Source organism: Lingula anatina, chromosome 2 (assembly GCF_051362555.1).
Source record: "Lingula anatina isolate TDL-2025a chromosome 2, LinAna3.0, whole genome shotgun sequence".
Lineage (NCBI taxonomy): Eukaryota > Metazoa > Brachiopoda > Lingulata > Lingulida > Lingulidae > Lingula > Lingula anatina.
The window spans coordinates 15,689,910-15,712,559 of record NC_141768.1 but is presented as its reverse complement, the minus strand read 5'-3'; the positions used below and the strand labels follow the sequence as shown (position 1 = coordinate 15,712,559).

The window sequence follows — 22,650 nt, the reverse complement described above, 5'->3', positions numbered from 1 at the left end:
GGCACCGTATTTAAAACACCGACAATTAAAACAGAACGTGTAGGATCACTTTAGCTGTAGTATTTAATAGCATACCAGTTACTGATAATTCCAAACTTGTGTGTTTTATCATCATAAATAGTGGTATTGGTAATTCTAGGTGTTTAAGAATTACACGTTTGAACCTTTATATAAGACACATTGCTGTGATGAATGAAAATCAAAAGGGGTCCATACAAGAAAGAAAATTATAATAAATTAATTCTATTTATAGCCTACATTTTATCTGCAAAATGATAAGGGCACTCTTCACAGAACTAACCTGTTTTAAAAGCTACTTGCATGCAACGATGACAGAATATTTACATGAAAAATGATCATGAAAATGTACTCATTTGCAACAAACTAAAAATCAGACTGAACTGATGACTCATTTAATGGAAAAACAGTTTTCCATATTTTATCACAAAATAACCCTTTCATGCGACTACATATATGGTAATCATTTTAAATATTTTCACAAATAAAACTAAGGCTTCACTGAATTTAAAAATCATGAAATGAAACTTCACAGTAGGAGCAATTTTGAAATCAATTAAATGAATACTAATGAAAATAACTTAAAATGAAAAATGTAATAGACCGTGAATTAAGCATTTATAAACATTTAAATATTCATAGAATTCATTAAAAGGACACGAAATGCAAAACAAACATTTGATGGCAATGAAACATATAGGATTTTGAACTGCTCTGGCAACTTCATCTCCATTCTGCTGTCAATGAGTCTTGCAGTGTAGTCTATTGTCTTCCTTTTTTGTACTTATTTACAAAATTATACAGCCGTCTTGAAACATAATCTAGCCTCATAAAAAACCTACATTATAACTTCCTTTGCATTACCCCAATAATCATCTCAAACATGCTTCTTAACAATCAAGAAGCCATGCAGGAATATGCCTAGGAGGGGAAGACGGAAATTTGTCTGCCAAGAGCTCATTGGACAAATGCTCACACGATATGTTTTTTTTCTTTCCTACTCCCCTTTTATCTGTAAGACAATACACTGAAAGTAGTCATAGACTGAAATTGTGAGCTGAAGGAGACCATGGCCAAGTGGGTCTATGCTACGGTAAATATTATTTCTTAGGCCACCCTGTGCTTGCTTGCTCATGTTCAGCAATGGGTATGTCCTTTTGATCTTTAGAGATTCTAAATGCAGACAGCACATGGTGTCCATCAACGATCTCCAGGTCAATGTTGTAACGCATCCTTAGAGAAACTGGGAATGCACTCGACACTGGTACATGTATCTGTATAGCTCAATGTGGCTTTTGTTTTAGTAATTAAAAGCACTGCAGTTGATTTAACAATACTAAGCTGCAGCCACTGGGCATATGACATTAGCTTGAAGATGCTGTAATAACACTGTTCATAATAACATGTGTAATCCTGCTTTCCTAAACATCATGATTGTGGTGAGATAGTGTCTCCCATCCCTCCTGTGTCTGGTAATGTAGGGTTCACCACATCTGATGGAGTCACGTCATAACCTAGCTTTTTCATGTCCTTCATCACCACACTGAACGACACAGTCACATAGCCCTGGGAACGAACTCTCGTTACTGAAAGAAATAAAAATAAATAAATAAATAAATAAAAGTATAACCAATAACACACGAATGGCTGGATTAAATCTTTCTTCCATGGACACAAACTCTTGTTACTGTAATAAATAAATAAATAAATAAATAAATGATTAACAAATTATGCATGACTAAATTCAATCTTCTACTAGAAAAAATTTTTTCAAAGGATTTACAATTTTCTACATCCAGTCTTATGCAAGCACAGTAAACAGTTACGCCAATATCAAAGATAAACTGACATGGCTAGCTCAACCATGTGATATGATGTCACAACAATGGCTTAACCTGACAAACTAATATTGCCAATTTCACCTTTCAACATTCACCTGCTGTGCTTCAAAAGCTTTTAAGATATATATATATTTACAAAAAACAATGAAATACATGAAAACATGCAATGATTCTCAAGTTGCAAATATAAATGCTTCTTTTGGTTCTAATTGGATATATGAGACAACAGTGATAATAAACTAAAATAAGCTGAGGTGTGTGGGTTGGAAAACCAAGCAGTCGACATAGGCATATATAACTACTAGTATTAAAGATGCAATTTCTAGATTTTTCCCTTTTGATGATCTTTTCTTTTACAAAATAATTCTTTATCATGAGAGAGAGAGAGAGAGAGAGAGAGAGTTTGTTTGGAAATAAATGAAACTTGGTATGGATATTCAATTCTAATCTTGGAAATGATGGTCATAAAAAAATTAGTAAAATGTTTATAAATGAACCTATACTGCAGATTATGACCTTAAGCAATTCCTCCTAGTACTCTGAAATCACTCTGAATCCAATCTAGCACTTGTGTCCTATGTCAGGTAAAGGTTACCGTCTCAGCTCAGATAAAAATTTATCTTTTCCCATTTCCTTTGTCTTCATGCCTCATTCTCTTTGAGGTAATAAATCATCTGAATGATAGGTCATTTCTTCTGTTGCCTTGATGTGGAAATAAGTGAGCTATTTATCTTTAATTTATTCTTTATGTCTGTCCATTTCCTGTTAGTCTCAGCAGTGTGTGCGTTTTGTGTGTGTTTTTCTATGTGCAAATGACCCACAGATAATTGTCAGCCACATCAGACAGTAATACAGCTTGTTTCAAATGCTCCCATCACCAAACATGATGTATGGGGCATTAAGAAGAGACAGAGGTTGGGTTCGGTTTTCCTTCAAGTCTGAATTATTAGTATTTCTTAAGTTTTTAATGTCAAAGTTTCAAAAACATTCCAGTGGTTGTCATTTCACTGCAAATGGTAGCAACACTCCTCCCTTCAATCTCCTACAGAAATGTAATACACGGAATGCATTAAAGGTATTCTCCACGCATTTGAAAATCCCCCACAATAATATTTAGATCCTGCAAAGCTCCTAATAATTCCCAATTCAGACCTCAAAGATGATAAAACCCTTTAAACAGAAGTTTTCTGAAGGGTAACTTCCTTTCCTCATATTCTCAGCCTTTTCAACTGCTTTTTCTAGGTAGCTCACATTTGTATTATGCTCGGCACAGGGAGGTGATACAAAACACCTCGTCATTTTCATGTGTGAAAACAAGGCCATGCCCAGTGAAGACCATTGATGGCAGATGTCCTATTTGACTGATCAGTCATTTTAAACTTACATAAATTTAAAATGGAATAAGACTTCAAATCGAAGTGCCAACGCCAGTCAAGCAATCATTCGAGAGTAGGAGAAAATTGCTCCTTACCCCAAAAAAATTTTGGTAGGGAAATCCCATGGAGGTAATCTTTAAATACAAGTATGTCTCCTTTCAAACAAAAATTTGTTAATGCATTAAGGAAATATATAATAATTATATAACTCTTTTCATCATTTACTTCAACTTAGGCCACACTTTTTTAATTTTATGGATGACATCCTGCGCGCGCATGGATTTTCGCCCGTTCTCCAAAAAAAAAAAAAAAAAAAGCCCCCCCCCCAGCCCCCAACGAAGTCGGTTGTCGCAAACGTTGTTATTGAATTTGCAAGGAAATGAGCTTTCTGCGCATGCGTATTTTCGCCACGTGGAAATGCGGCCACTTTGCTGTCAAATTCATCTCTAGGATTACTTTCAAATTACACAACAATAAAAGTCATAAAGAGAACGGGCGCCATCGTTTTGGATTGGTATGCCATTGATATTGGGCATGGAGATATCACCTTTTTACAATTGTGCGAAAGGCTGGCGGCGGCCGAAACATTTCTGTGACATTCTGTATAAAGCAGCACATTAATACCAGGTTTTCTGTAGCGAAAAAAGGGTCGACAAGGGCGTCGAGGTATTTGGTGGGCTGAAGGGCGGACAGGCCACCTGACAGTTTAGCTGCTTCGTGTGAGTTGAAGTTGATAAAATGGCATCGTCTGAAATGACCTTTAATAGATTTGGTAGTATTAAGCATATCTTTGCATCATTTTTTAAACATTTCTGTGAAGTGTTCAAAATGTTTTAATATTCTGAGAATACAAATAAAGACACACTGTTTGATTGATATTTGTCTTATTGATTGCTATACCAAATGAATGCATGAAATAACCTTAAATAGATTTGGTAATATGAAGTATATCAATTCATGACTTTTTTTACATTTCTACGAAGTATTCACAATGCTTTAATATTTTGAGAGCATGGATAAAGACATATTGTTAGTTTGATACGTGTTTCTGTGGTTAAGTTTGTGTTTCCAGCTGTGTACTGACAGCATTCCTTTACTTAAGCAGTTTTTTTTTTTTTGGACGGTTTTTTTTTTTTTCGCCCTCTCGCACCAATTTTGGGGTACCCAGAGGATGTCATCCATAAAAATAAAAAAGTGTGGCCTTATCACTAGAGTATTTGAAAAATAAAATAAAATTGAAAGTTGTTGTCAAAAATTGAGGTATCAACTTCATCTTGTAAAAAAACAGTTATAATTGACTGTGGAAATTTTGGCTGCAGTGGCTTAATTTTTTCTTTTACATTCCAGTAAAGACAATTTCTATATGCCACTGTACTCCCTTGTTATCATTAATGACTGAAAATTGAGCAGACCTGATGAATTCTAGGAAACATCGATTTCTATTTAGTAACATGCAACAATCAACTATTTTTGTAGTTAATTGGCATGTGGATTCTAACAGTCGTGTGCAAAGCCAATACAGCATTTCCTCAACAATCTCATCACATCATGCTGTGGTGCACCACTGTGTGGCTCATTTACATATACTTTTCTGGACTTAAGGCCTTTACAGAAAATTCAACCTAACAATCTCTTCATCAAATTCCACTTATCAATTTAAAAAAAAAGCCTTCTTCCTGGCATAATACCCTAGTCTACATTCTATGACCCATACTTAGCTTCTCTTCCCCCTCCTTGGGATGATACCCAAATATCTGCATACTATGGTCCATACTAACCTTCTCTACCTTCTCCCTGTGCTAAAACCCTGGGGTCTACATACTCTGGACGGCGCCCTGTTATCCAGGCTGTCAGTTTTTGAAGTTTTGATGTTGATTCAGGAACAAACATTCCGATTCTCTGTTTGTGTCTGAAATAAGAATCATAAAATCAAAGGAATACTATAATACTATAAGTATCCTCAACACAGCTAGCAGGTTATGTGGTATGTTGTTCAATTATAATGGTAATGACACAAGACAAGACATTATCAATCCAGCTGCTTATACACATGTATTTGCAAGAAATAAATGTCACTATGTTTCCTTTACTGTGATTGGACAAAATCCATCAGTTATGTCATCGTTCAATATTACGTTTGTCGAACACGTGATCAGTTAATATATATAAAGTTTATCTGACCTTTTATCTATGCTAATCATAAAATACTGTTAATTATTTTAGTGCATTAAATCAAAATATCAACTTTTCCCCAAACATTTACTATTTACCTTCCTGGAGTGAAGGGTATGTGGCATGCACCATAGCCACGCACCACATCTCTGCTGAATAGGTCAAACCCATAAACACTGAGCACAAGCTGCGGCCCTGGAGAAATGAAAATTGATGGAAAAATGGAAATAATATTAACAGAAAGAAAGCCCTAAAGTAATATTATTGCATCTAGAGGAAAAGTGGATACTGCCAAAATATTCACTTGAAGATATGGCTATTTTGAACATTTTCTAAAAATTTCATCAACAATTTTTCCATAATGTTGCTAACAAACAAACAGACAGACAAACCAACACTGCCAAAAACAATTTTTTGGTCTGTAAAAGATATCACCATACAGATCATAAACAATGATAAACAATAACAGTTGCTGTATACAGAATTAAACATCTTGAATGTTACATGCTAGCAGCTGATGACAATACATTTTTCCTTAAAATATGTTTGTAAAAAACATTTCCATTCACTACTGACTAATGCATTTTTATTCCAAAATACTCTAAAACAAGCATCATTTTTGTGTAAGTAATTGTATTACAGTTTGGAGAGATTTAATAATCACTATTATATTTCATAGAAATTTTCCTTGCTTGAAACATCATAAATGCAAAAGGGCATGCTTACAGCCATAAGGATTAGTGCTCTTAAATGTCACGTCTAGTGGAAAGTTCCACACAAACACCTGACGTTCGTCACGACTCTTTTTGGTAAATTGTGTCATGCCCTCCTCCAAGCCCTGAAAAAATATCACAAAGGTAGCATTAAATATCAGATGTGATTCTAAGAAGTCAATGTAGGGAAAAGTACTTCTTTTTTAATGTAAGTAATAACTATTTAAGGATATTTTTTGAAAATTCCATAAATTACACTGATCATCAGAATAGGTGGAAATTTCATTCGTGCCAAAATAAGGCTATTTCTGTAAATCTTTATCACAATTTAATTAAAAGATTAAGTAGACAAATCAGTGGCATAAAACATTTTACTGTAACTGATAGCATTAATCACTTTTTCTTTAAAGCCTTATGTGACAATTGCATTATATTAATTCAAAAAATTTTCCTACACTCACTATATATATATTATATAAACTTAAGTTTTGTTGATAGAGCAAAGATGTTGTGCTTTCTACCTCAATAAGCCTCAATGCAATTGGATGATCGCAAATTTTCCTATGTTTTCCCCCTTTTAAATGCAATTAAGATGTTTTGACATGGCTAGCTCAACCATGTGATGTGATGTCACAACAATGGCTTAACCTGACAAACTAATATTGCCAATTTCACCTTTTAACATTCACCTGCTGTGCTTCAAAAGCTTTTAAGATATATACAAAAATCAATGAAATACATGAAAACATGCAATGATTCTCAAGTTGCAAATAATGCTTCTTTTGGTTCTAATTGGATATATGAGACAACAGTGATAATAAACTAAAATAAGCTGAGGTGTGTGGGTTGGAAAACCAAGCAGTCGACATAGGCACATATAATTACTAAAGATGCAATTTCTAGATTTTTCCCTTTTGATGATCTTTTCTTTTACAAAAAAAAAAATTATCATGAGAGAGAGAGAGAGAGAGAGAGAGAGAGAGAGAGAGAGAGAGAGAGATACTTACTGATGTTATAACCCAGTCCTGGCCATAAACAAAGCTGTATTTACAAAATATGTCATCAAATTCTGGGAACTGAAACATTCAATCGAGTCTTGGTATAAAAACGTGAACATTCAAAATGAACAGAATCTGAAATTAATACAGTGATAAACACTTCATGCATTATTTTAAATTACATGTGTCATTCGAACTCGTTTTATTAAAACGTTAAGGTAGTAGTCGGTGGCAGGGCACGCCAGCATTTACTTCGTGTCAATAGACTACAGAAAACAGTATGACGTGAAGGTACGTGTTTTATGTTATTCAATTTACTACTTCACCTCAGCGGTTTCTATTTGACCACTCAACATCAGTAAAAACACCGAGCCAGTTCCCGCTGGTGTCGCTGTTGCCATCTTGGAATGCGCGCTTACTCTTTTTTGTTTGAAGGAAGATAATTAGAAGTAAACATGGCAGCCTCAACGAAAAACGTTCGTGTAAAGCTTTCTTTCAAGAACGTCCTTCTTTCTGAAAACCATTTACCAGGAATTTATTGGTACTTGGTTGAACCTCAAACACACCCAACTGTGACACACATGATAAGAGATTTGAAATCAAAATTTAACCTAGAAGAAGCAGACCTCGTGTTAAAAGTTGAGGACTGCGTTATACCCACGTGGGAGAGCACAAAAATCTTCAGGGAGAATGATGCAGTAGAGTAAGTGACGCCCGTATACATTTCTGTTAAAATACTAACATCAAACTGCGTTATCTGTCATTTTCGTGCTTGCTTCCAACGTTGATAATTGAATTGAGAATTGAGAAAAGAAATGAAAATAAAACGTCCTTGATTTACTATGAAATTGTTTTTTAGGATGATAAAACGGTTACATGCCTATACGTCCCCGCACCGATACTCCCCCACAATTACAGATATACTAAGGGGCAGTATCGGTGCGGGGATGTATCGGGTGCGGGGGAGTATCGGTACAGGGATACGTACCATTGCGGGGATCTATCGGGGTGTGACTGAAATGCGCAATACACTGCAATACAGCGCAACACAGTGCAATACACTTGATAACACAAGTCCAGTTGCAAGTAAACACAGGAAAGGGTAATCTCAAATAAAATAGGGCGATATAAAAGCAAAATATAGTACATAGTAATTAATATTGCTGATACAACTTGACAATTTTTTCATTGTTTGGTCAGTTGCCATGTTGGCGAGTAGCTCTTCTTGGCCAGTAATATATTCAAGAAGAGCTACTCACCAACATGGCTGCCAACCGGACAATATAAAAGGCTTGCTGATATGTTAAGTTATATCAACGATATTACTTACCTAGCAATAAAGGTTGTTTTTATATCACCCTGCTTTGCTGGGAATGGTCATTTCTTTTGTGTAATTGCAACTGGATTTTTGAAGTGTATTGCACTGTGTTGCGCTGTATTGCGGTGTATTGCATATTTCAGTCACACCGATCTATCGGTGTGGGGTCGTATCGATACGCATAATACAAAAAATTACTCATGGGGGATTATCAGTGCAGGGGAGTATCGATGCGGGGGAGTAATGGTGCGGGGGAGTATCGACATGACCCCGATAAAACCATTATTTTTTTACTTGGAGACATTAGTCAATCACGACATTTCAGTCCAACATCTATGGATCTTGATCACCAGAATGGTGAACAGCAAGCCTCCATTATTGGAAGTGTGCCAACCAGTAAGAAGATAGATCCATAAAGATGTACAACCCAAACCGCCAATCTCTGTCTCAAGCTACCCCATTCAACACAAAAGGTCCATGAGCCTTTTACTGCTAAAAGAGCCAAATTCTGCACCAATTCACATGACCAAGGTCCATAGACGGTGGACTGAACCCTTGTTTTACCGTCCTTGTTTTGTTAAAATATTTTCACATTTTGCCAATTGTCATTTCCTATTTTACTCTGCTGTTAACTTTCTTCCTAGTATCAAATGCAGTGAAAAACAAGAACAGATTATCATTGCATCCTGCAACCAGACATGGGATGAAAATACTCTCAAGAAGAAAAAGAAGAAAAAGAGGACATCAGTAGAAAGAAGTATTTGCAAAACAAATGTTGAAACTGAAGATACCCTAAATGCAGAAAGTAATGCAAAAAGAAGTGCAATCCATGAGAACAGTGGGTCAAAAAGGAAAAGCAGTGATGTTGATACTGGCAATATCCAGAGCATCTCTGAAGCAGATATTTGTGAGTCAAAGAAGAAAAAAGCAGACTCAGAATATACTGATAACCATTGTTCAAATAACCACAATGAGGGGAAGAGTTCAGGAGAAGAAGCAGATGAAGATCAAGCAGAATCCACAGCAGGTGACAATTCAAACAAAAAAAGGAGGAGAAAAAGGAAGCGCCATAGGAAGAAAAACAATAATATAATAGCTGATCAAGCACCAAATCAGGTGTGTCCAGCAGGCTCAGTGGTGGTGTATGATTCTAAGATGCATCACATTTCAAAAAATGGTCTCAAAGATGGTGAACAAAATCAACACATAGTATTTGATACAGATGATGAAATGACACCAACCTGTGAATCAACTGATGGACCATCAATGCCACAAAATAATCAGATACTAACTACAGATAGTAAACCTGCACAATCTCCTGAGATATTAAGCATGTCCAAAGGGGATTTGGTTTCTGAAAGCCTAGACAAGCAAAATAAGAAACATGATCATTTTTCTGCAATACCTGGGTGTGATATTCAATCTGTACCACTGGCTACTGGTTCATCTCCTTCCCATCTAATTGGTACACCTACAAGGTCAACAGATGCTCAAGTAAATGGAAAACAAGTTGGTGGTTTCCAGGTCTGAATTTTTGTATTATCATCCGTAAGCATTTGCATTTATTATTTGAAGATTGAAAGCAAAAATTTAGAACAGCTATTTTGGTATTTTCTTTTGCTTAAAACCAAGAATCTAGAATCCTAACTTTCATGGGCTCAAGTTGAGCGTTTAATCAATGATGCATTTTGTAGGTATTTGACAGAAGAAAACAAAAGGCAGGATTTTATGAGATGACCAAAGAACAGCAGCTGAGATCAACACAAACAAACTCATCAGTTATTATGCAGGTAAGAAGAAACCCTTTGTGATATTCATAGCACATATACATGTAGACTGGGAAACTTTTATATCATGTGTGACAGTGTCCAGTTTAGTAGGTAAACCTTACTACATATGAGCATCTAACTAGCATTCTGGCAATGTTAAAACTCCACATTGGGAGCCAGTCAAATGGCATGTCATGTAGCCTACATTGGCTGTAGGTGTGACAGTGGGTCATTTTACAGTTAAAAAAATAAGTCAAAAGTTGCTTTTAACCTGAAGATCAAAAATCTTCAGACCCCATTCCCACACCAGGATCAATCTAGCATAATCGACCCACATCCTAGGAGTTTCTAGCTAAATTGCTTTCAGTTTAAGCGGCTCTGATGTTTGGCATGCCTACTGAAGCTGTTAGGGGGTAATTAATTCTCTTTCAGCAGCATCAGTGCCAGACATCTAAGCCACTTAAGCTGAAAGCAATTTAGCAAGAAACACCCTTGGAGATGGGTTGATCCTGTTGGATTGATCTGGGTATGGGAATGGGGTCTTAGTCATCTCTGAATCATGATTAATTTCTAGTAGACTGCCCCCTGAAATCAGAGTGCCACATACTAGTAGGTGCGTCCCTCTGAGATGGGTTGAGTAGGGCGTAAACATGACTGGAAACATTGTACGAGTTTAGATTAAGAGTGCTCACAAAAAAGTTTTAATAGACAAACATCATACATTATACAAGTTAAATTTAAATGATTGCTGTTGCTGGAGGCAAAAATAGCACTGGAGGCAGAAATAGTACTGGTTATATATTCTTCATTTTTAGAACGGAGCAACACCAAAAGATGTAAGTATTTTGGAAGAGAATACTGCACCACTAAGAGATTACACATCTCTCCCTTCATTACTTGGCCCACCTAGAAATGGGGATACCATTGCTTATAAGGTACTTGCTTTGTGAAGTATGCTAAAGATAAATGTCAACATGATGAGAATACTTGTATGACAAATGCTACTTGAAAGTGTCATGTTGTTCTCGCATAAAAGAAAAGTGCTATCAAATTCAGGTAAATCATGAACATATATTTTAGTGGATGCTTCATATACAGTCTAAAAATGTAATTTTGAGAATTAAAGGAATATTATTCTGGGTAATTTAAGTGCAATTATTTCAGATGAATAGTCTTATGTACTGGAATGCAAACTATTATGACAAATTCACATATTGATTTATTAGGTTCTTGAATTATCAGAAGATTACACTCCTGTGGTATCGAAGTATAAGGTAAATGGCATGCAGATCAGACATAAACACTACAAAGGTTATACAAAAATATTTTTTTACAAACAATTTTTTTGTATTTAAAGTGAAGTAGTGGTTCATGTGACAGATCTTTTGTTTTCTTTAAAGATGTATTAAAATGATTTTTCATGTAAATCTCCTACATTTTGTCTTGATAAATATGTCCAGATAAACCCTATCATTAAAAAAAAATTCCTATATAAACATATTTGATTGATGAGTCTTAAAATTGCATTTTGGATATATGTTAATTTGTATTTCTAGGAAGCATGTGTTCTAGATTATTCTCCATCAGATACAGTGGTTAAATTGGAATTGCTCACAAAAACAGAAAGTAAGATAAAATGGGTACAAAAAATGCATTATAATTATTTGAAAGCTCATTTGTGGTCATTTTTATTCTTCAGAATTGTTATGGTTAAATTTACTTTGAGTTATTTGATAGGTTAGTTTGATCTCAGTAAAATAAAACCATTAAAATAAAAATGAATACTTGAACAGAATTTGGCTTTTCTTTCACATGATGCAGTTTTATCATATATATAGCTATTTATTGTGTAAGTTGTTTATTTCAATTAAAAAAGTTCTTTTTGCAGAGAAAAATTATGGTCGATTTGATCTTGTCATAGAAGATGAGAGTGAAGTGTTCACTAATATACCAACAGAAAATGTGGTAGGTTTTGCTTGGAGTGATGATATGAAAAAATAATACCTATATGTTCATAGGCTGTTTATTAAAATCCCCAGCTGTCTCTAGAAGCCGTATTGATAAGTCATTTTGTGAATAAATTTCAAGGCATTCAAGCCAAAGTATGTCATTTTATAAATTGTTAAAATATAAACCTTTGCCTTGAAATCCATTCATTAATCTTTTTCTAGGTATCAATCCGTTTGGCTGAAGTGCTGGAACCAAAGCTTATTCCAACAGGACCCTAAAGACTGAAGAATACGTACTGTGCAGCTATTAAAAGAAGACGATCATTAATGAGATTTTGATTTTTATTTTAGTCACTTTGGAATTTATTTTGCGTCCATTAGTATTATGTGATTTTGCTCTTCTTAATCATTAAAAGTTATAATAGAATCCATGATTTTGTGAATATGAAGTAATCAGATTATACCCACCATTATGTGAGATCTATATTTCAAAAAACAAAGCGTTTTCACATTAAATTATACCCCAGCCTTGGATATATATGAAAGTTGTTAATTTTTTCTTGTTGGCAAGGATGGCAGTGTGCATATAAGTTGAAGGTTTATTCATCAGGTAAGAGGGGCAGACGACTAACGATTTCATCATCCACGCCCTCAGTTTCATCGCAGTATTCATCGTCTGCCTCGTAGAAATCGGTTGTGGCACCCAAGTTATCGTTTCCGTAGGGTCCCCTTGAGGCAGGGTTATTAAAATTGTCTGTACCGTACTCGTTCATATTAACTCCTGAATTAAAGTGCCAATCGTCAGTTTCGTAAGCATTCGTCTGTTGGTTAATTTCGTCTGTTGAGTACATGTTTGCACCGGTCGTTGATTTATTGCTTTCATAAGTACCCATGTGCGTGTTAATCTGACCCATCATTAGCCCAGCCATCTGGTGCTGCCGTGATATTTGATGGTGCTCCTCGATTTCTTTTCTAAAACCCGCCCTTAAATGTTCCTGATTGATAGATTTGTAACCTTGCGTATGCTGAGTCGCTGAAGAAGAGTAAAATGCCTGGTCTGGAACATCATTGTAACTTGCATCGTGAACCCCACTGTATTTCCGCGTATTCAGCCCGTCAGCTGATGGTTGAAAGCCGCGGTCGTTGACTCGTTGAATTGACAAAGCTCTCGGTTCCCTCACCGAAACAAACGGTCCGTAGACCTCCTCATCGCTGTCGCTCTCCTCTTCATCCACGCGATCGCTGTGATATATTGCCATGGTAACAAGGTCTCGTCTGCTCCCGCTGCGGGTTCGACTCGCGGTGGCGGACGCTTTCCTGCTTGGTTGCTCAAAAGCTTCGCTTGTATCGGTGTCATCATCTCTGTTTTGATAGTCGTAATCTGAAGAGTTCAAGCTGTCAGTTTCACTGCCATCTTGTCTCTCTAATACGTCCATCTTAGATTTGAGCTTCACTTCTTCTTCACTTGAATCTCTGTGAAATGGACAAGGTATGAAAGCTTTCGTGTGCAGCATTACGATTGACGACGGCTGATACAGGGAAATTCAACAGTGGGAAATATTTAGCAATTAAGTTCACTAATATTCCAATGCATTTAAGATAATATCCAAAATCAAAACACTTTATAACTCTGTTAGTCAAAAATCTGTAGGGGAGACCGGGGCTAGTTGGCCCAGTTAGACACTTTTGGCCTTGTAGAGCCAAATAGGAATGAGTTACAGTAACAAAACCGGTTTCAAAGTAAGCCCCATGAACTAGGCTACTTATGCAACGTCATTATTTTTCAAATATAATGCTAGATGGCTCACAATTTGACAAAAAACGCAGTTGACGTCAGGGGGGCCAACTTGCCCCGCCACGGGGCAAGTTGGCCCCAGGGTCGGGGCAAGTTGGCCCCCCTATACGAAAATGAAGTATATATCCCATGTAAACGCCTTGAAATACATTTTTATACATTTTTAACTTATTTAATTGGTTTTTGAGAGTGTTTGATGAATAAATAGTTCAAATGAGGCAGTTTTAGTGAGGCTTCCGTACGTGACGTTGTGGGGGGGGGGGGGGGGGGTATGTGTTGCAAGAACCAAAATATTTATCAATAAAATTTGTTTTGTTTTAATTAAGAATAAATTAATAATGGTATAAAGCAGGGTTTTAATGAATGAAAACGAATAATAAATTTTCGTTTTAAAAGAAAGTAACAAATTCAGTTTTAAACCATAGAGTTTGTTTCAACAATGATCTCTAGCTAGGGAGGGGTGGAAAAAACCCCTTGGGGCCACATATAACACTATAAATACAAAGGGAATCCCCTTAAAATGAATTAAGGCAAAATAAATGTTTTTCTAAGGAAAGTCCAATGGATTTACTTTTTAATACATACAATCAACAGAACATTTCTAATATAAATTTTTGAAAAGACACCAGAGAGCAAATTAAATAAAATCAATCAGACGGTAAACACCGGCAAGCTTTGTCAATTTCACCAACTTGTTTATTTCAAACAGCGTTGCGCGCAAAGGTTTGTGGGTAATATGAGGGTCCAACTTGCCCCGAGTCAATGGGGCCAACTAGCCCCGGGTGCACATTATTTTTTTTTAAAGATGGCAGCCATTTATGGTGCTAGAATGAACAACGATGATACATCTCTGTGAAACTTGAAACAATGAGCTTCAGTTTGATGCCCTAAACATATATTATATTCGATCAAAAACCTATGAAAATAGATTTTTAAATCTCTTAAACAAAATTACTTTTAGGTGCAAAAATCGTTTATTTCGACTCACCGCTTAAGTAAAACTTTTTGACGTCCGACACTTCCTTAGCATTGTAGGCTACGGTCACTTTACAAAAGTATGTGGCCAATTTTTTTTACCTCGTGGTTACTTTTTTTATAAATTGACGGGGGGCCAACTTACCCCGGGGTCCAACTAGCCCCGGTCTCCCCTAATGTTATACTTAGGCCCGCACTTAATAAAGCAGCGGCTCCATACCTCTCTTCGCTGAAATCCGAAAAGTCGCAGTAGTCGACGGGGTTCATACACACGGTGCACATGTTGTTGATGTCCGTGAAGCAGTCCTGGCAGTAGATTGCTGAAACATTGGTACAGCATGTAGTATACTGCGACAATACATGTAGGCCTACAAATTGTAGCTGCGGAGATATGACCGTGTTTCAGACGGGAATTAATTTATTTATTTGGGGATTTTGTGTGTTAGAATTTTTATGAAAGTCAATAACCTGTGCTAGTGCACTTGAAGCTTAGCGATTTTATTTCAGCAATGTGCTCAGGGTAAGATGGGGGAACAAATCCCAATTGGACACAAAATATACCGTGACATTTCAGGACGTGATGTACAAATACTAGACAGGTTTCGTGCGTACTTTTTGTTCTAGACGATATCTTAAAGTAAAGTAAGAGACCCAAGAATCTCAAATTTGAACACGTGCTAGTAAAAGCGGACAAACCTTTTTGCTTAAACATAAGCTTTTGCAGAACATTTCCTTTTTTCCATTAAAAACGGCAAATCGTTCTTAATTTGTGCCATGAAAGAAAAGCATGAAATATGTGGGTGAGGAATTAATACGATTACAGCATTGTAGGCCTACCTTTGCAGTCGGAGGTGCTGCAATGCTTAAAGTGGTCCATGTCGTCTGGTTTCCCCGGTTGTCCGCAGCATAAACAATACTTTCTCTCATAGCCGAAGTACTTGAAAACCTTACCCAGGATAGGATACCTATGTTGCATGAAATATGATTATTGAAAACAAGAATGCAATTGATAAGATGTCGTATTTATCATATTATTTAGAGGATGATACTTGAAACATATATAGGTTGTTCTTTGAAGCGAACATAGATTATGAAGTTCGGACTATTTCAGTTTGAGTGCCCAGGGGTAGAATGCGCTTAATATAATGTTGACTCACTGAGATGCCAAACGACTTCTGATGCTAATTTTTTCGATGGCCTCTTCCTTCTCGTACTTGCGGCGAAGTTGCCTGCGCAGAAATTTGAGAAAACCTCCCCTTTGCTGAAGAATGTGATTGTAAAGCCATATTGCGCGTTCCTTCTCCCTTTTTTCGTAGTAGCATCCAACTATAACGTGTCGAAGTCGGAGTCCGTATGCTTCCAGTAAAACCAGCAAAATACAAGTTGCCCAGATGAACACTGAACAGCAAGACAAAAATAGGGTAACATTTATTCATCTTTTTATCAATTTTATGGGCGTTTTTTTAACTGCTTTGCCGGGCGTTGTAGCAAAAACTTATTTTGGCATCGAGGTAGGAAAAGGGCCTTCACTGACTCGTAAAAAGCTGGTATTGAGGTCATTTGAAAAAAGTGCGGTGAGGCAATTAATGGCTGTAAAGAGTGATGTTGTTAAGTCCGTTACATTGGCCTGCGACCGCTGGGAGAATGAATTTTTGCCCACCTCTAGCTTTTCAAAGTTTAACAGTGCTCGATAGTCAACATCAATTTCATACATCAGAGTTAATGAACTTAATATGTATGGAACATAGGGGAGACCGGGGCTAGTTGGACCCCGGGGTAAGTTGCCCCCCCCCCCCAAATCAGGTCTCTTAAATAAAGTTACTTTAAGATGTTAAATTATTTCATTTGGACTCACTGCCGACGTTTTCTTAGCACTATTGGATACGGTGATCAGTTCCTTTACCTCATAGTAACTTTGTCATTAATTGATGGGGGGCCAAATTACCCCGGGGTCCAACTAGCCCCGGTCTCCCCTACGAATGAAAAAAAAAAATTAAACTGATGATATCTTCTCACGTATTTCTTTGTAAATATATGGGTTGACTGGACTTGGGTTCGGAAGACAAGGGGTCGTGTCGATCTCAAGCCCGATGCGTCCGATGGGGTCGAAAGTGCTGATTAACATGCGATACATGTCAGCAAACGCGCCATTGCCTTGAACGTGCAGACCAATGGTGTGTGGAACTGAAACATGGACCATAGATGAGCTTGTTCCAGTTTGCGTTATGAACTTTCAGTTTCTTTTAATATTTGACACATTTCGTGTCCACTCACTTTAAATATTCTTATATTCGATGTATATAAGGCCTGCTCCTTTGAAATGAATTTTCCTAGTTTCAATTTCGTCATTCAAATATTCTAAAAGGAGATAATAAAGTCACAACCAGCCGTACCTTCACTGTGTGTTTTAAGTTCCGCGTGGGTTCTTATCAAGTCAAGAAGTGTATACAGACCCATGTCGCAGTACATATAAAAACTGGCGTGCATGAAACTCCCTGCCAGCATGATAAGACCTCGGACAAGTTTTTTCTTCTCAGGTTTTGCCAGTCGAGGAGACCCTGGTAAAAATTTAATTGTGTCACTCATAATTTCAAAGCAGTCTACAAATCGGTCTCATTTTGATTTTATTAATCTTAGTGTCTGTATAGAATAAAATAAAATGTTTTGAGACATTAAAAGACAATAGCACTTACATAAGTCAACGGGTCCAAGCGGTTTAAATACCACTAATACAGAAAGGTGGCATTATTAAAGCGGCGCTTCAGTTCTCAAGTAAAATTGAAAGGGCGATCACGGTGTATACGATATCTCTTTGTAAAAATTTTGTCAATCAGAACTTACAAGTTGTGATGTACTTGGAACTTTCTTTCCAATTCAGAGGAAGAATGGTCTCCCGCTCCATTTCCTGGCGCCTCTCGTCTATATCTCTTAGGTTGAATGTCACGTAGAAATTATCAAATTTGTCTTTGGTGAGATAATTACGCCTATAAAGCATCGCCCTGAAAGAGGAAGCATGCGTCATCTAGAACAGTTAACAAAACTGAAGAAAGGCTTTTACTGAAAAAATATTAATATTTGCTTTTTACATGTCCACCCCACTATCTTTGATGAAGGGGTACTTATTAAGTACGAGTCTTTCATTTTCACGAATTCTGCAAGCCTCTGCAAGAAGAGCTCATGACAGAAAGATCGGGGTGATTAAAAAGGGAAACAAAAAGTAAGAAATAGAAAAAAGAAACAGTTGCATCGACCGAAAATAAAAAGACAACTATTCTATGACTGACACAATGACACTCGATCTAATCACATATATTTACTTAATAAAAAGCCAAAGTAGCATGAACGCTATGGCGAAACTGCTGAAGTCCATCATGCTCTCGAACGGTTTGACCCATGACTTGATTTCGTTCATAATATCGCGCTGAATTTCTTTGCTCGTCTTGGATTGGGTTATGGTGTAGTTTAAATGGTGGATCAAAGTCACATTAAAGTAGAACATCTCGTACACGTTTTGGACAGCAGTCTGCACGCCTATGTGACATTGAAACAAACAACTTTAGTTCAATGAGTTCAGCCTGTTTTTTCTTCAATTCACTATACGTGCTATTTAGTTTATGTTGATATATGCACAACTGACATGTTCCTGGTTCGTTTTCTTTATATTCATTAAAGCAATACATTTGACAACATTTTTAACATTTGAAAATTGAAAGTGTTCTACCTACTCGTTTGTACTTTCTTCACGATCAACTGTTGTACAAGTTCTGTTAGCTTGCACAAAAATTCGCCCACTGGAAATGTGAACGTAAATATGAGTCATCTTGTTACGGTGTACACCCAATCCCAATATAGAGGTGCAATTGATGTCACAGGCATGCTCTCAAAATTATTTAGTGCTTAGATTGCAAACTATGTTTGATTATTTTTGGGTCCCACATGAAGAAATTTGTATCAAAGTTTCACTCTCCTGGAACCATGAATAATAAAAAATAATTCATCGTCTAACCCCAAAAAGGAACATATGTTACTGTCACAAATGCAAAACATCCAACTGTGGAACGTTTTACTCACTTTGGAAATTTAATTATCACTGGTTTTGGTCTTTGATTTATCTCCTACAGGTATAACGTTTTAAAAATTATAATAATCCTCTGTATAGAGCAATTAATTGTCTTTGAGCAACTTTAGTTTGCTTGTCACTGAATATTAAAAAACGGGGGAAAATACACCCTACAGATAGTAAAATAAGCATTAAATAAATTATTTTTCCCCTCGTGCTCCAAATATGATATCAAAAAGCCAAACTATCATGAAAAAAACACTGTTTACCATGTGGTCTCTTTGCGTAATGTAGCCTAAAAGACGTGGTAAAAATTAAAATTTGAATTGTTCTATACACAGAGGGCCTATATGTTTTAAAAACTGAATACAACTCTGAATTCATTCAATTTTATTTTTGACCCTTCAGTATGTGAAATGCACCTCTATATTGGGTTTGGGTGTGTACTGACAAAGAGAGAGAGAGAGAGAGAGAGATAACCTATATTTATCTTACAGACCTAAGTAAACCTACCTCTTGCAATATTGCATACAACCGAAAATTTGTCGGCTAGGGAGCATAAACCGAATGCATTGGCAATGGCGTTTTCCCTGAAATAATATATAGATTTTGAGTCAATGAATATGTAAACAGTATTTGGAATATAGCATGTATGGTATTCGGAACCGTCATCTAGCAACCGTCTGTTGCCTGCTATGTAGAAAAAAATGTGAAAGTTTCCTTACCTGCATTTTTTAACAACTATTTCAAACACCTTCTTGCACTGTCTGTAGGGTCGACCCATGTTGTGATTACATATGTTTACCATGTCAGCCAGCCATTTGAATAGACGCTTGATGGCATCGACTGAAAAAAAGGCGGTTCGTTTTGTGTTATATACATGAAACACATAGCTGTATAACTGAATTTTATCACACTAATCAGGCATTGTTATTTTCAACAAAGAAAGCGACTATTTGGTGTCAAGTCAGTGCAAATTTTATTTTATGACTTACCTATATTTTGGAATAATTGTTTCATTGCTTGAAAAGCTTTCCGCAGTCGGTCCGCTGCCTGTGTCAATCCACGCAAAGCTTGGCGAATAGGCGCCAGAATACCTTCAAATGTTATAATGAGACTAGTAATGAATAAGATTTTTTTGTGGTATTTCTTGGAAAATTCATGGGTCACCAACAATTTTGAAGTTTTTACCGATCAACATTTTACCGAAATTTCAGCATTAAAAGTACCCTATAAATGGTGGTTTTGAAAGACCACTTTTCTGCTTAAAATATTATTTTGTACATGACATGTAATTACATTCTTCACTCCATGTAATGCAAAGAAACCACGGGGCCATCTGCCTGTGGGAACACACTGTCCCGTGCCTACCTTTAACCGGTTGCATAGCTTCAGCAAGAATTTCCTTGGTTGCGTTCTCGGCCATCAGTTGTCCGCAGGCAGCACTTTGAGACATCACTTGAATGTTGTGGCTGAAGTTATGCATGGGACCGTTTACGATTAGGACAAAGCAATACGCTAGGAGGAATGTACGTCCTTTACCTGTGGAAAAGATTATTAAAGCTTTGAAACAGTGACAAACAGGACATATTTAAAAGATACAATATATATCTTGTAGGCTAAACATGGGTAATTCCAGCTTCCACACACCTCTTGCTTTCCTGGATATGCCCCGCGTTGCAATATAGTATGAAGAAATGTTTTTAGTTCAGAGTTGCCGACAATACTGCATTTACTGGTTACAAAAATAGATAAATAGAGAAAACCGATCGTGAAAACAAACTATTTAAATGAGGAGTTGACAACAGAGATTAAATCATAATATAAAAATGAACAGATAAACCGAAACGCTATTATTAAAAAAATACCTTACTTGAAAAAATTTGCGGTATCATAAGAAGCACCAAGCATCGAACGTGTAAGGAGAAAGCCATTCCCAGGGAGAGAAATGTGCCAAGGCCCATCGCTATATAAGACGCCGTCAGGCCAGAATAATTCAATTGAAACACCATTACAAAGAAGAGAAATAGAGCTAAGAAAGAGCCAGTCAGGAAACCTGTGCGAAAAACAAAAACGTACACATTCAGCATATTGGCATTACATATTGGCTTCTGAATAAAGGGAGAAGGCAAGTGTCTAATTGTTCTATCGTATTGGAAATGTCAATTTTGCAGATTTTATACCTGATTTACCTGAGTTAAAACATACCAAGAAAACTTTTAAATAGGTCGTTCTCATATGTCCCGTCAATACACAGTCTGCTAAGGCATGTATTGGCTGCTTTCTTTTTCCATTTATGTCGCCTACGATCGTAAATACAACATGGGCATAGTGCTTTGAAACATGTCTCTCGTGTCCACGTGAATGTGTTGATGATGCAGTCTTTCCACCTTAAAAATTTAAATATAGGTTTGATTTTTACAAAGTTAAAATATTATAAGGAATGCCAACCATATGCAAATCAATTTATCGAACAATACATAATTATAATCTTGCAAGCACTGATAATTGCTTTTTTTTATTTTTGGATAAGAGACGGAAAAAACCAGAGGATTGTCATTTGATATCCTCTTGTTTGAAATTCCCTAAAAGAAATTTTGATTGAGTATATTTCAACGTTATTTGAATGATCAATTTACCACGGTCGCAAGGGAGGTAACCCGGCGAGCTCTCGCTCTGCGTCAATTTTAGCTTGCGCCATCTTGTCCATGCCCCTCTTGACTTGGTAGGCTTTCCATGCCACTTTGAGGTGTGCCATTTTATTGATATTATAATGGATAGTACAGCAAATGTACACCCTAGTATATGCAATGTAGATTTTAATAGGCCGTCTTGTCCACCATTCCAAATAACCGGAATCTGTGTTCAATTTACGTCTTCGCGAGATGTGAAATATAAAACGTCAGTGCGTAAGACGTTTTTACTACGTCAGGTAGCGACGTCAAATAGGCCTAGTACATAGTCTACATGCTATATAATAGGCTACGTATTCAGTCTGTTCATTTGAGTTTGTCATCCTCATGCTTCATTCAAGTTAGATCTCTGCTTCTTATTTTGAGGACAGATCTAAGAATATTCATTCTGTTAATAAAAAAATCGGTTTTCTAACTAACATAGGCCTACAAATTACCCATTAGGCCATTTTTCATTGGATGATGAATCAACTAGTTCTTTCATTCCATTAAGTCCTATGCAAGATTCGTTGCTTCGATGCTGTGCAGAGCCTAGGACAACGTTCATGCCTAGGTTGAAAATGTTTCGGTGTTGGGGGAGGCCTATAATGCATGCAGACAGGTTGTTTTCCGGGGACCATCTCGATAATCCGAAGCTTCATTCTTCCAAAAAATCGTATGCACGCACCTCTGATTTACTTTACTTAATTGCCAGTGCACCATAGCCTAGGTCTACACACTTAATTCATGCACATGATGAATTCCGACGTAGGCCTACTAGATCTATCGAATTTTCGGCCCAATGAACCTTAATTCGGACTATTGCTACGGCCCCATTTTCCGCCTTTGATGGGTCCTAGTCTTCCATACCTAAACAGCGGGGGGGGGGGGGGGGGGGGGGGGGGGGAGGAGGAGGTTAGGGGGGTCCTGACGCCCCCTCGGTTTCTGAATAATACATCGCACCAATATTCCCCTCTTGAAATTAGAAAATTGA

General features: G+C 36.8%; 3 protein-coding genes across 6 annotated transcripts; 1 reads left to right on the top strand and 2 right to left on the bottom strand.

Moving 5' to 3' along the window:
* Positions 1 to 45: 45 nt before the first annotated feature.
* Positions 46 to 7,605, bottom strand: LOC106157453 (B9 domain-containing protein 1). The gene is made up of 6 exons (XM_013533114.3): positions 7,445 to 7,605; positions 7,128 to 7,196; positions 6,134 to 6,245; positions 5,506 to 5,602; positions 5,014 to 5,144; positions 46 to 1,604 (listed from the first exon to the last, which is right to left on the bottom strand). Exons 1-6 carry the CDS (start codon positions 7,517 to 7,519, stop codon positions 1,447 to 1,449), a joined length of 642 nt encoding a protein of 213 aa, XP_013388568.1. The 5' UTR covers positions 7,520 to 7,605; the 3' UTR covers positions 46 to 1,446.
* LOC106157451 (uncharacterized) lies at positions 7,574 to 12,688 on the top strand. Of its 2 annotated transcripts, none has more exons than XM_013533111.3 (8): positions 7,574 to 7,821; positions 9,081 to 9,960; positions 10,131 to 10,226; positions 11,021 to 11,041; positions 11,432 to 11,479; positions 11,762 to 11,831; positions 12,094 to 12,170; positions 12,377 to 12,688. In XM_013533111.3, the coding sequence occupies exons 1-8, from the start codon at positions 7,574 to 7,576 to the stop codon at positions 12,431 to 12,433; spliced, it is 1,497 nt and encodes a 498-aa protein (XP_013388565.2). In that variant the 3' UTR covers positions 12,434 to 12,688. The 2 variants fall into 2 exon arrangements, with proteins under 2 accessions (XP_013388565.2, XP_013388564.2); XM_013533110.3 differs by having other exon boundaries at positions 11,021 to 11,140.
* A 65-nt stretch (positions 12,689 to 12,753) lies between these two features.
* Positions 12,754 to 21,939, bottom strand: LOC106157449 (DC-STAMP domain-containing protein 2). 3 transcript variants are annotated; one of them, XM_087003609.1, is made up of 16 exons: positions 21,624 to 21,939; positions 21,193 to 21,374; positions 20,858 to 21,040; positions 20,356 to 20,526; positions 19,980 to 20,081; positions 19,710 to 19,830; positions 19,498 to 19,574; positions 18,650 to 18,715; positions 18,242 to 18,455; positions 17,766 to 17,923; positions 17,318 to 17,482; positions 16,941 to 17,108; positions 16,082 to 16,322; positions 15,762 to 15,889; positions 15,145 to 15,244; positions 12,754 to 13,627 (listed from the first exon to the last, which is right to left on the bottom strand). In XM_087003609.1, exons 1-16 carry the CDS (start codon positions 21,740 to 21,742, stop codon positions 12,754 to 12,756), a joined length of 3,069 nt encoding a protein of 1,022 aa, XP_086859735.1. In that variant the 5' UTR covers positions 21,743 to 21,939. The 3 variants fall into 3 exon arrangements, with proteins under 3 accessions (XP_086859735.1, XP_013388561.2, XP_013388563.2); XM_013533107.2 differs by lacking the exon at positions 20,858 to 21,040; XM_013533109.2 differs by lacking the exons at positions 20,858 to 21,040; positions 21,624 to 21,939 and having other exon boundaries at positions 21,177 to 21,366.
* Between the last annotated feature and the right edge of the window lie 711 nt (positions 21,940 to 22,650).

Excerpts from the sequence above, each read along its gene's own strand:
- LOC106157453 (XM_013533114.3), bottom strand. The coding sequence starts at position 7,519 with ATGGCAACAGCGACACCAGCGGGAACTGGCTCGGTGTTTTTACTGATG. Across the intron at positions 5,603-6,133 it reads GAGCACTAATCCTTATGGCT|GGCCGCAGCTTGTGCTCAGT; the intron begins GTAAGCATGCCC and ends TCATTTCTCCAG. Across the intron at positions 1,605-5,013 it reads ACAGGGAGAAGGTAGAGAAG|TAACGAGAGTTCGTTCCCAG; the intron begins GTTAGTATGGAC and ends TATTTCTTTCAG.
- LOC106157451 (XM_013533110.3), top strand. The coding sequence starts at position 7,574 with ATGGCAGCCTCAACGAAAAACGTTCGTGTAAAGCTTTCTTTCAAGAAC. Across the intron at positions 9,961-10,130 it reads AACAAGTTGGTGGTTTCCAG|GTATTTGACAGAAGAAAACA; the intron begins GTCTGAATTTTT and ends TGCATTTTGTAG. Across the intron at positions 11,141-11,431 it reads GGGATACCATTGCTTATAAG|GTTCTTGAATTATCAGAAGA; the intron begins GTACTTGCTTTG and ends TTGATTTATTAG.
- LOC106157449 (XM_087003609.1), bottom strand. The coding sequence starts at position 21,742 with ATGGCACACCTCAAAGTGGCATGGAAAGCCTACCAAGTCAAGAGGGGC. Across the intron at positions 21,041-21,192 it reads CCTATTTAAAAGTTTTCTTG|GTTTCCTGACTGGCTCTTTC; the intron begins GTATGTTTTAAC and ends TTTTTCGCACAG. Across the intron at positions 13,628-15,144 it reads TCGGATTTCAGCGAAGAGAG|AGATTCAAGTGAAGAAGAAG; the intron begins GTATGGAGCCGC and ends TCCATTTCACAG.